Below are 13,625 nucleotides of genomic sequence, written 5' to 3' on the forward strand. Positions count from 1 at the left end.
TTGTGTGTGATTGTTGATTTTGAGCATAACGGCTTGAGGTGCTTGAGGTGTAACAGTGTTGGGACAGGATCGCGCATTGTAGTGAGGCTCCGGGAGTTATGACCTTTCGGGGTAGATTCAGGAATTTTATTTCTATGATGTGAGACGGGGTCTCAGCCTTGTGTAGTGATGGTATTGTTGAGCTTGAGGTACAGCTCTTTCGTTTGAGTTATTTTTCATGATTTGAGTATGTTCAGACCGTCTCTTATCGGTGCGTGTATTACGCAAGTTGTGGCTTAGGCCTGTATTGAGGTGTCATATCACCAGAGTGGTGTGTTGGATTCGAGGTGATCGTTGGAGTCATTAATGAATACGAACAGATTTGATTTCAGCTTGTTAGAAGGATAATATCGAGGTTTGGCCCGGAAATCTGTTGTGGTATTAGTCAAAAGGGAAACGGTTTCATGAGTGGTTGATATGAGAAATGATTACGGTTTATAGCGTGTCTCATTTGTTGTTGGCAATATATGGAAGTGTTGGGATAAGCCTTTAGCTAATAAAAAGTTTTCTATCGGTATTTGGTTATTGTGGGCAGCTGCTGCGAATAGAAGTTATCGTTTCGAGTGTTTGAGCTATATAGTATATCATGTGATTGAGGGTTATTACAGCTGGTTCGGGCTTATTCGGGATATAGAGGTGAGGTTCTGATCTTGTGTATGATTTCGGAAAGTGCAATGTGGTTCTACGGTTTATGATTTAGATGGACTGTGAAATTTAAGCTATATTGTGTTATCGGACCTATGCGAGGTAGGGTGACGAGGGATCACCCCGGGTTTATGCTTGGTAAAGTTATTCAGCTGTTGGTTAGCTTCTAGGACAACTCTGGGTACGCTCGAGGACGAGCGTTTGTTTAAGTTGGGGAGGATGTGACGACCCGACCCGTCGTCTAATGTGTTACTGCTCCGTTTTCCCCGTTTATTGCTTCTTCATGTTTCGTTATCGGTATGTGGTGTGTGAGAGTTGATTTGGATTAGTTTTGATAAGAAATGAGACACTTAGTCTCTTTAAGGAAGGCTTGTTTTGGAAAAAGTCAACCGGACGTTGACTTACGAGTTAGAAGGTTCGGATGTGATTTTCGGTGATTCGGTTAGCTTCGGGAAGTGATTTAATTTGTGACTTAGGAGTGTGATCGGAATTGATTTTGGAGGTCCGGTGTAGAATTAGGCTTGAATTAGTGGAGTTAGTATTTTGGCGAATTCCGGGTGATACATGAGGTTGGTCCCCTGACTTAAATACATGAGGTTATGATAGATGTAACATGGAAATTGGTTGAAATTCATTAAAAAGGGGTAAAACTAGGGCTTGAGTTTTTGATATTCCAAATTGGGATTTGATAGATCATTTGAGCTCGGATTTGGGAGTTCTTGGTATGTATGGACTCGTGGCGAGACGAGAATCCAGTAATGTGAGTTTTGTAATTTTTCGAGAAGCGGGCCCGGGGCTCGGGTTTTGCTAGTTTCGAGATTTCTGTTATTTCTTGGTTGTTTTCGATTGGGTATTGTTCCCTGGGCATATTGTAATGTATTCGCTCTGATTTTGGTTAGATTCGACGCGCGTGGAGGCTGATTCGAGGGGCAAAGGCGTCGCGGGCTAGAGATTTCGCCGGTTCGAGGTGAGTAATGATTGTAAATGATATCCTGAGGGTTTGAAACCCCGGATTTGCACCCATGGTGCTATATTGAGGTGACTTGCACGCTAGACAGAGAGCGTGGGGTAGAGCACCATTGGGGATTGGGACTTGGTCCGTCCCGGTTGTTGATTTTACCGCGTATTTCGCTATGACTTGTTGTTTTTCACTAGGACTTGGGCTTATTGCCATATTTGGGGCTTATTGTCGACTGTTTGAACTCCCTTTGAGCTATCATCACTGTTTTCCTCACTATTTGAAATATTATTTGAACTCAGTCCATTGTCATTACACTGTTTCATGAACGCAGCTATATTTTCACTCAACCTCGAGTTTTAACTGATATTTGAACTACTGTTTGAGCTGGGCATTTTTGTTTCTTTACTGATCCCGAGGGGCTTATGATTATTTTTGGACTGATTGAGGCTGAGGGCCATATGTGAGGATATGCTGAGTGATGTGAGGAGGCTTTCAGGCCTCGAGTGTATTGTGAGGAGGCTTTCAGGCCTCATGTTGATATGTACAGGCTTTCAGGCCTTATGTTGATATAGCGCTTGGGCTGTAGGAGCCCCTCCGGAGTCTGCACACCCACAGTGAGCGCGGGTACCCATTTAGAATTGGACAGTGGTAACAATGACACTGTCATTCGTGTTTTGGTCAGGTAACAATGGCTGACCAGTCAGGTAACAATGGCTGACCAGTGGTAACAATGGCACTGAAACACGCGTTGGGTCAGGTAACANAGATAGTTTTATTTAAATCTGATCTTGATTAAGGGCCGTCGGATGGAGGTAAAAGAATGGCCAAGATCACCTTTTAACTTTTAAACTCGAAACGACGTAGTTTGGCTACGGTACTACGTTGTTTCAATTGCCTCCTGGTGTGACGACCGGACCCGTCGTCTCAGGTGTTACTGCTTCATTTCTCCCATTTTATGTTTCCTTATGTTTCGTTATCGGTATGTGGTGTGTTAGAGTTAATTTGGATTGGTTTTGATAAGAAGTGAGACACTTAGTCTCTTTAAGGAAGGCTTAAGTTGGAAAAGTCAACCGGACGTTGACTTATGAGTTAGAAGGCTTGGATGTGATTTCTGGTGATTCGGTTAGCTTCGGGAAATGATTTGTGACTTGGGAGTGCGATCAGAATTGATTTTGGAGGTCCGGTGTAGAATTAGGCTTGAATTGGCGAAGTTAGTATTTTGGCGAATACCGGTTGATAGGTGAGATTTCGATCCGAGGGTCGGAATGGAATTCCGAGAGTTGCTGTAGCTTCGTTAGGTGATTTTGGATATGTGTGCAAAATTTCAGGTCATCCGGAGGTGTTTTGGTCGGGTTTTTGATCGAATGCGTAATTCGGAAGTTTTTAAGAAACTTAGGCTTGAATCCGATGTGATTTGATGGTTTGAGCGCTGTTTGAAGTGTTTGAGGATTGGAACAAGTTTGAATAAGGTATTAGGATTTGTTGGTGTTTTTGGTTGAGGTCCCGGGGGCCTCGGGGTGAATTCGGGTGGTTAAACGGAAGGTTTTTGGAGTTAATTGCAGGTTCAACCTTGCTGGTATCTGTTGGTTTCGCACCTGCGGTTATGAGACCACAGGTGCGGTCTCGCTGAAGCGATTGGAAGATGCGCAGAAGTGGAAGTCTTGGCCCTTGCCAGATTCCGCAGGAGCGGAAGGAGGACCGCATAGGCGGCCTCGCAGAAGCGAGCTAGACCTCGCAGGAGCGGAATTCGGAACCCTGGTCAGGTCCCGCAGAAGCGGAGCATTGGATCGCTTAAGCGGTCCTGCAGATGCGATTGGGTACCGCAGAAGCGGAAGGTTGCCTTAAGTGAAAGGTCCGCAAAAGTGGACGATGACCGCATAAGCGGAAGCCGCAAAAGCGGTACTGGATCCGCAGAAGCGAAATGCCTGGCAGTTAAGTGAAATTAATCATCTTCACGAATTTTTGAAAGAACAACATTTTGGACTTCAGACTAAGGAGATTTTGGGTGATTTTCGAAGAGGGTTTCGAGGGCTATCATCAGGTATGGATTATTAGACTTAGATTATGATATTATTGTGTATAAACATGAATTAACATTGAAAACCCAAGGAATTAAAGGGTAAAAATGGGGTAAGTTAGGGTTTGAGAAATTAGGATGTAAAAATGGAATTTGGAGGGTTAAACGAACTCCGATTTTGGTGAATTTTATATGTATGGACTCGTGGCGAGACGAGGAATCCGGTGATGTGAATTTCATAATTTTTCGAGAAGCGGGCCCGGGGCTTGGGTTTTGCTAGTTTCGAGATTCTTGCTAATTTTCGATTGTTTTCGATTGGGTATTGTTCCCTCAGCATATTGTGATGTATTCGCTCTGATTTTGGTTAGATTCGACGCGCGTGGAGCCGATTCGAGGGGCAAAGGCGTCGCGAGCTAGGGATTTCACCGGTTCGAGGTAAGTAATACTTGTAAATGATATCCTGAGGGTTTGAAACCCCGGATTTGCACATCATAGTGCTGTATTGTGGTGACTTGCACGCCATGTATGAGCGTGGGGTAGAGCACCGTTGGGGATTGTGACTTAGTCCGTCCCGGTAGATGAATATACTGCGTATTTGACTGAAACTACTTGTTATCATCATTATTTGGGTTGATTACTATATTTGGGCTTCGTGCCAATTATTTGAATCTTTTAGGGATCATTATCACTGTTTTCATGACACTTTGCATATTAAATGATTTCAGTCCTGAGTCAAACCCTTTTTTGAAATGTGCAGTCATATTGCTAAAGCTTAAAGACTTTAATTGCATTTTTCTGATGTTTTGAGTTAAAAGCTATTACTTGACATTGCCCGAGTGGCTCATTTGCATGTTCTGGACTGAGGATGGATCGGGCTGCACGCCGCAGCGATACTATGATGATATTGCGCTTGGGCTGTAGGAGCCCCTCCGGAGTCTGAACCCCCACAGTGAGCGCGGGTACCCAAATGGATCGGGCAGCACGCCGGTCATATGCATTGCATTGCATTCATGCATTGGTTCCTGTTTGTACTACGTGTCATGACATTTAGCACTCTCATATCATTGGCATCCATGCTATTGCTTGTACTGTTTACCAGACGCCCTGGTGTTAACTGTTTGCGGAGTGCTGTGCCCGAAGGGCTGTCTTATGTGCGGACTTGCACTATCTGATTACGCGTTCATTTGCTTGACTGTTGGAAAAGGATGTTTTCAAAAGAGGTTTTAAACTGAGCCAGATATTTTCTAAAGGATTTTCACGGTTTTACTGTTTTCTCAAAGAGTGGTACTGTCCTATATAGCATGATGGAGTGCTCTTACGTGATTTCTTACCTCGCAGTTATTATTTACTCTTATTACTCACTGAGTTGGAAGTACTCACTTTACTCCCTGCACTTTGCGTGCAGTTGCAGGTATTGTTCACCCGGTAGCGGGTTATTAGCTGATTGAAGGTATGGCTATTGTAGCTGAGTAAGGTGACCGCCAGCGTTCGCGGCACCGGATGTTGTCTTTTGATTTCCAGGATTTTTCCTTACATATTATTATTGGCCCTGTAGTTGTGTTGAGGTTTCTTAGATGCTCGTGACTTGTGACACCCCGGTCGGGTTGTGTTGGGTTGTACATACTGGTTATTATTGTCGTTAAGCTATATTTATCTATACATTTATGTTTAATAATTGTTAAAGAAACGGATTGGGTTAGTTGGCTGGCCTTGTCTTCACGAGAGGCGCCATCACGACCGGGTATGGAAATTGGGTCATGACAGTACTGATTTGGTTGGAATCCGGTAGGTCTTGAAATCAACCAAAACTAATGTTAATCGATTGTTCTTTGTCAAGAGCAATCGATTGGCATAAGCTTTGGCTCAAATCGATCCATCGAACCCGTAGAAACCAGATTAGGAACGGATTGGGGTTTTCAGTTTTCTTCGGAATCTCAGATTTGAGAATTGACAGTGTTAAGGGTGATTTGAGAGGAACTGGTAGTGGATTTGGGAAGAAAGGGCGGTGAGGATCCCCTGGTATGAATTTGGGGTAATTTGGAGGAGTTAGGGTTTTTTGGTTTGATTTCGATCTAAAATTCGAACAAATCGGCAGGGATTTGAGGGAAGCAAATTGGAGATTTTGAAGGGGGAGGTCATGGGGGTTTCAGGGTGTAAAGGTGGTGGTGTTTGGAGTACCAGTGCTGCCGTGGGCGATTTTTGGCGGGCGGAGCCGGTGGGGGAATCCTACGCGGCTAGGGTTTGAATTATTGAGAGAGACGAGTGGGAAATGCGGGGGTAATGGGGGTCTAGGGGGTCCATTCGGACAGTTATAAGGGAGGGGAAGGGTTAGTTCCCAGCCGTTGGATCATGGGAGATCAACGGCTGAGATTAGAGGGCAATAAAACGGTGCCGTTTTGGCCAGTGGGAGTTTGGACCGGGTATATCAATTATTTGGGATTGGGTTTGGGTGATTTGGGAACGGGGCTGGGCCGGATTTAGGTGTAAAATTGACCCATTTTCAAAAAACAAACCCCTTTTTCTTCAATTCTTTCTTTTATTTCTAATTTTTTTCGTTTTCCTTTTAATCTAAAATTTTAAAATTAAAAATACTAAATTGTCAAAAGATGTAAAATTAAACTAATTAACTAATTATAAAAATTATAAACATCACTTAATTCTAAATTAACAGAGAAAAATCAATAAATTAAAAATTAAAAGAAAAAAGATGTAAAATGAGCTATTTTGTGGTTTTTAAATTTCTATCAAACAAATAATCATTGATTAATCCTAAAAATATAAAAATAAAGCCTAAATGCAATGCATGATATTTTTGGTATTTTTCATGATTTAATAAAATTAAACATGCACAAAAATGCAAACAATTAAATAAAAATTTTACAAAATTCCTAAAATGGCAAATAATTAACAAAAAATCTATTTTCTTGGATTCTGTAGGAGTAATTCATATAGGGCAAAAATCACATGCTCACAGCCGCCCCTCTTTGCTCGAAAACACGAAGGGTTTTCGTGCAAAGATAAAATGAGCAATTACGAGGGATTTTTGCCCGTTCGAAACTCCATGAGAAGCATCTTTTTGAAAAAGCCTGACCGAACCTTGCTTCGGAGGTTGCCTACATATCCTTGGCTATAAAGGAATCGGGTCAGTGTAGTTCTGGAAGTTTTGGTAGCTGGGACTACCGGGAAACTGTGATTTCACTGTTGTTGCTACTGTTTCTGCTTGCTGAACTCCTTATTACACCAAAATGAAAAAATAAAAAGCTAAGCTAGCTAAGCCTATCAACTACGAGTTACAAGATTCCTATTTATAAACCTTCTAAAGCTCGATCTTGAGTCTTGGATGGTTCTTCCTGCAGACTCTTATCTGAATCTTGATGTTCGTTAGCTGCAAACGCTGGTTCATTCTTCAGCTTTTCGGATCAAGGCGGGATATGCAAAACTTGTGACTTCAATCATATCTTGAGCAGTCCGCATCTTTTCTCCTCTTCTACACTTGGAGTTCAACTTATTTTCTTGTTCTTCTTTTCTTTTATTTGGGTTGGGACTTCTTCTTTTGGTTATCTCAAACCTTGTGCCTCATGGTGAAAACCTGTTCAGGCATCAAAGCAAACAAATGAACGAAAATTTCCTGCCCCAGTTTTCACTAGGAAAATTTTCTGAGTTATTGTAGCAAAAATCTAAACTATTTCTTTATTTAAAAGCAATAAAATAAGGATTGTGTATCCTCGGGAAAAAGAGATTAGGGAGTGGAGCCCTATATCTACACTAAAATCAATCAGGGAGTGGAGACCCTATGTTGGAAAAGCAAACTAGGGAGTAGGGACCCTATGTCTAAAAATAAATTCAACTAGGGAGTGGAGACGCTATGTTGGAAAGGCGGCTAGGGAGTGTGACCCTATGTCTAAAATAAACTCAACTAGGGAGTGGAGACCCTATGTAGGAAAGGCGACTAGGGAGTGGAGACCCTATGTCTAAAGTAAATTCAACTAGAGAGTGGAGACCCTATATTGGAAAGACGACTAGGGAGTGGAGACCCTATGTCTAAAAATAAACTCAACTAGGGAGAGGAGACCCTATGTCTAAAAATAAACTCAACTAGGGAGTGGAGACCCTATATTGGAAAGGCAACTAGGGAATGGAGACCCTATGTCTAAAAATAAACTCAACTAGGGATTGGAGACCCTTTGTTGGAAAGGCGACTAGGGAGTGGAGACTCTATGTCTAAAAATTAATTGAACTAGGGAGTGAAGACCCTATGTTGGAAAGACTAGGGAGTGGAGACCCTATGTCTAAAAATAAACTCAACTAGGGAGTGGAGACCCTATGTTGGAATGGCGACTAGGGAGTGGAGACCCTATGTCTAAAAATAAACTCAACTAGGGAGTGGAGACCCTATGTTGGAAAGGCGACTAGGGAGTGGAGACCCTATGTCTAAAATAAACTCAACTAGGGAGTGGAGACCCTATGTTGGAAAGAAGACTGGGGAGTGAAGACCCTATGTCTAAAAATAAACTCAACTAGGAAGTGGTCTAAAAAATGAAAAGCTAAAAACAAAACATGAGCCTGAATTGGACCGCTCTTTTATTTAGTCCTCTTTTATTCTCTTTATGCACCAAATGCTTCCAACAACATAGATATATCAGTGATCATGCTAATTCTCTTTAATTAAATTTTACACTTCATCTATAATTGACTTCCATAACTCATGGCCTCACTATAATCTCAAACGTAGGAGATGAACAACATATGAACATCGTAGCTTGCTTCAGGCGCGATTAATAAATAAATCCTCGTGACTGTGGGTACAGTTCCCTTGACATAGTTGCGATACATAAATCGAAATTCGGGTGTGCATTACATGTGATCCTACCATAACTTCGTATAGTAATAAAAATAAACATGTTGTAAATCGCGAGTGCGTTTCACGTGACGCGGTTCGCAATGTGTAAAAAAATAATAAGTGCGCGTCATCGCGACTTATTTAAATAAACTCCATAAATCCTAAAGCAATTAAAACTCTATTAAAAGCGGTTAGAAAGTTAAAAATGCTCAATAGTTTTTTTAAAGCTGTATTAAATCGGATAATTAAGTCAATTATTAATAGTTGAGTGACCGTGCTAAAACCACGGAACTCGAGAGTCCCTCACACCTTCTCCCAGGTTAACAAAATTCCTTACCCGGTCTTTTGCGTTTGCGGACTATAAATAAGAGTCAAAATTTCTCGATTTGGGATTTAAAATGAATGGGTGACTTGGGACACTCTAACGGCTATCCCAAATGGCGATTCTGATTAATTAAATATTCTCATTTTAATAACGTACCTTTAATTAGAAAAATTCCTGATCCCTTCAAGAAAAAAATGTGTGACATCACTAACGCAGCGTATCACAGGAAAGCACAAGAGGAAACATTGATCCAAACTACCGGGCAATAACGTACGTAATTCCTTAGATGTGAAGTCTGTCAAACTTTGAATTTGGATATATACTACAAGTAGTACTATTTAAGTGTGAATGGGAGTGGACAGGGGTGGGGTAAAGATGTGGACTAGTCGGCAATCCCATAAATATTTTCATACTTGCATGTGATATGTTGTCAGTAAGTTATTGGTCAACTTTAAAGCTAGAAGACTATTTTTTACATTCTCTTCCCTCTTCTTTCTCAGAAAAATCAGATTCTCCTCTATGTATATTCAAATACTATATATCAGTAATATTTTACTATATATTTCATAATTACTTGTTCAACTAATTATACAATACGTATATACTAGTTGTATGTGATGTATATAATAGTAATATAGAAGTAATATTCATTGTATAATAAAATAAACATACGATAAAACTATATAACCCTAATTTAGATCTAGGTTGTTTTTGGTAATAAATGTGAATATTACCATAACAATCAAATGCTTTACATCCTAAGAGCATCCATTGTACTAGCTCTTCTAGTACAACAAGACCTCAAACATCAAAACACCTTTCTAAGTACAAACTTTCATGACTTTTGAATTAAAAAACTACAGGATTCCTAACTACATGCTACTTCCTAATTACATAATCTTTGTATCATCAATGGACACTGCTTTACTCTTTTGGACTCTGCATACATGCCTAATCTGTCCACCATCTCCTTTTTAATTTGCCCAGTACAAAATTTCAGATTCAAGCTAATTTGTTTGAAAATTCTCCAGTTCCTCGCTTGCCAAGTGTGGTATACCATTGCTCCTATGATTGCTGCTGCAACCTCCTTCTTTATTTGTTTCCAATGCCTTCTTTTGATCCACCGTAACATCTCTGGTACTGCCATGTTTGGTAACCTTATTGCTGCCCAGCATGTTAGTGCATCTCTCATGTTTTTAAACCAACTGCAATCCCCAAACAGATGTTGTTGTGTCTCAATCACTCCCAGATCACATAGGCAGTATTCAGCATTACCTGTTATAGGGATGTTCATTTGTACTAATCTGCTTTTTGTTTGCATTTTTTGTTGGAATGCCAGCCACAGGACAAATCTGTGTCTTGGCAGCAGTGTCCTACTCCATACCAACTCCATTTCCCTACACCTTGACAATTGTCCTAGCATTGCATTGTAGCTGCTAGATACTGAATACTGCCCATTGTTAGTCAGCCTATATGTACTTCCATGATACTATTGTGCCATATTTTGTTTTAAACTATTTAACTTCTTCCAATACCAACTACAATCAGATGGTGGCCTATGATCCCAGATGTTTCTACATGATTTCATATACACCCCATGTACCCATCTCACCCACAACACTTCTTTATTTGTCATTAATTGCCATAGTAGTTTTCCAACTGATGCTATATTCCAATTTTTACATCCCTTTATGTTCATTCCACCATACTTCTTTGGTCTGCATAGAACTTCCCATGATATCAATGCCATCTTCCTGTGTCCTTCTGTAGTGCCCCATAGATACTCCCTACACTTCCTATCAATTGCTTTTATAACACTTTGAGGAAGTATAAAGACAGCCCCCCAAAAGTTATACATTGCAAACAGTACTGAATTGATCACTTGCAGCCTACCTGCATATGACAGAAGTTTAGCATAGCCTGCTTGGATATTTGTAGTGATCTTCTCTACTAGCTGGTGACATTCTACCTTGCCCCATTTCTTTGATGTTAATGGTAGTCCCAGGTATCTCATTGGTAGTGTACCCACTGAGAAACCTGTAGCACTCACTATAGCCTGTTTACTTGCTTCATCCATTCCTGCTAAATATATGTTTGACTTCTCCATATTTGCTACCAACCCTGACACTGCACTGAAATGATTCAACACTTCCAACATCCTATGGATAGATTGACTGTTACCTTTGCAAAATAACATCAGATCATCTGCAAATATCAAGTGTGTCAGTTTGGTGTTTTTACACACGGGATGAAATTGGAAATCTGGCAGTTCACTCATTTTGTTCAACCCTCTTGTTAGGTACTCCATGACAAGTACAAATAATAATGGATACATAGGTCTCCCTGCCTCAATCCCCTTTTTCCTTCAAAGTAGCCATATCCTGCGCCATTCACCTTGACAGTAAAAGTAGTTTTTGTAACACACACCATTATCAGTTGGATGAATGGCATTGGAAAACCATATCCTCTGAGTACTTCCTCCAGAAATTCCCATCTCACCATATCATAGGTCTTCTTTAGATCAATCTTCATCAAGCACCTTGGAGTTGTCTTCCTGTTGTAGTGTCTTAGAAGATCATGACATATCAGCACATTGTGGATAAGTGACATTTATTCAATGAAAGCTGCTTGATTATCAGCTACAATCATTGGAATAACTTTCCTCAATCTAGTACAGATGATCTTGGAAATGCATTTGTAAATGACATTACAGCAAGCAATAGGTCTAAATTGACTTGCCTGCAAGGGATTCTTCACTTTTGGAATAAGTGTTATACTGGTAGAGTTAATCTGAGTGAGTAGTTCTCCAGTCTCAAGAAATTCCAGCACTGCCTTGATCACATCCTCTCCAATTATTGTCAAGGCTGCTTTGTAAAAACCACTCCCATATCCATCTAGTCCAGGGCTTTTAGTGTCACATTTATGCTGAACATTACTTTTTTCACTTCAGCTCCTGTGTAAGGTCTTAATAGTTGTAGTTGTTGAGTAATTGGTAGCACTTTCCCATTTTTCAGAAACCCCTGGATGGCATGATCCCTGAACCTTCCTTTTGTCCCTAGTAATTTCTGGTAATAGTCTACAAAGATTCCTGCTATCTCTTGCTGCTCAGTTTTTATGTCTCCAGCATTATAAGTTAATTGGATAATTGCTTCCTGCAACCTCCTGTGCTTTATTACTGAAAAGAAGTACCTATTATTATCATCTCCCAGTTTGATCCAGGTAGCCTTGCTCCTTTGTTGAAGATATACCTCTGCCAAGTATGATGATCTTTTGAATTTTTGAAACTTCTGCTTTTCTGCTAGCTGGAGCCCCACATCCACTGGATTTTTATGAAGTTCAGCTTGAGCTGCAGCCAAGGCCATTCTGTCTGCATCAGCTTCTTCTATAATGTTGCTGAAATACTTCTTATTCAGCATCTTCAAATCCTTCTTCATCATTTTTAACTTCCTAACCACTTGAAACATACTGCATCCCTCAACTTCCTTCCTCCATCCTGCCTTAACTATATCTATAAAGTTTGGATGAGATGCCCAAACATTACAGAAATTAAAGGCAGCTTTTGCCCTCCTTGGTGAGTTAACATTTGATAGCTTTAGTGGGCAATGATCACTTATCTCTTCCTCCAAGTAGCAAGCCTTATATGCTAGCATTAGATTGAGCCATGCTGTGTTAATGAAAACCCAGTCTATTTTTGATAAGATCCTATTATCTCCATGTCTATCATTCCAGGTATACCTACTCCCACTAGTTGGCATTTCAAGTAGTTCACAATGGTCTATGCACTGCTGGAAGTCTATTATTTCAGCCAAACTTACAGGATTCCCCCCCCCCCCCTCTATCATCAGTATACAGCACAAAATTGAAATCTCCCATAACTATCCTTGGGCCCCCCCATATTCTTACTCACAGTGTCTAGGTAGTTCCACAAGCTCCTTCTCTCTTCCTTTGTGTTGAAAGCATATACTATAGTCATCATAAAGCCAGTCTGCAGCCTATTATGACTCACCATGCATGTTACAGCTTGATCAGACATGGAGCTCAAAGTTATTTTAAAACAATCCTGTCTCCATGCCACCCAAATTCTGCCATTATAGTGTTCTCTCAGATTTGTTATACTCCCCCATCCTCCAAATAGCTTGTTTGCCACTTGGTTTATTTTATCAGACTTTATTTTGGTTTCTACCATGCCTATCAACCCTATCTCTTCTTTATTACAAAGGAGTTTTACCTCCTTTTGTTTGTTAGGGGCATTCATACCCCTAACATTCCAACATAGAATGTTATCCATTACTCATAGGAGGTGATGTGTATTGGGACGTGTATTCGTATTGAACTTGAGATTTTCCAATAACATGCTCAGTGGATCTGATGTGACCTTGTAACATGTTCGTTAACTTTTATTGAATTAACTGGTATGATTGGCGGCTTCTGGTTTCCTTTGTTATCCCTCCCACATTCCCCTCCCCTTCCCTCAGCTCCATCAGTATCCTTTGACTCAAGTATCTGAAAATTGTTGTACTAGCTTCTATCTCCAGTTTCCCTCCCCTGCTTTGTTTGTCTACTTGTGGTTCTTGTAGCATTGCTTGGTGTTATCCACCCTGCATTATCCTGATTTTCTTGCATTCTTTGTTTCCCTGTCTCCATCTTATTCCCTTGCATTTTGCTGGTTCCTTTCCCATCCTTAATAGCTGATGGTTTGTTCATTTGTTCTGTTGGTTGTTCCTCCTTTTTGCCATTACAGTTAAATTTATAAAAAAGAAAAAAGGATACCTAAGTTAACATTAATATACAATGATAG

General features: G+C 40.5%; 2 protein-coding genes across 2 annotated transcripts; both read right to left on the minus strand.

Moving 5' to 3' along the window:
- Positions 1–9,884: 9,884 nt before the first annotated feature.
- LOC109206689 lies at positions 9,885–11,437 on the minus strand (the record flags this gene model as incomplete). Its single annotated transcript, XM_019369539.1, has 4 exons — positions 11,161–11,437; positions 10,431–11,032; positions 10,103–10,200; positions 9,885–10,032 (listed from the first exon to the last, which is right to left on the minus strand). Coding segments are annotated over exons 1-4 (1,125 nt in total), but the record flags the coding sequence as incomplete, so codon positions are not given.
- LOC109206690 lies at positions 11,438–13,531 on the minus strand. Its single transcript, XM_019369540.1, has 3 exons — positions 13,390–13,531; positions 11,827–12,470; positions 11,438–11,752 (listed from the first exon to the last, which is right to left on the minus strand). The coding sequence occupies exons 1-3, from the start codon at positions 13,529–13,531 to the stop codon at positions 11,438–11,440; spliced, it is 1,101 nt and encodes a 366-aa protein (XP_019225085.1).
- Between the last annotated feature and the right edge of the window lie 94 nt (positions 13,532–13,625).

Source organism: Nicotiana attenuata, unplaced genomic scaffold, assembly GCF_001879085.1.
Source record: "Nicotiana attenuata strain UT unplaced genomic scaffold, NIATTr2, whole genome shotgun sequence".
NCBI classification, from domain to species: Eukaryota; Viridiplantae; Streptophyta; class Magnoliopsida; order Solanales; family Solanaceae; genus Nicotiana; species Nicotiana attenuata.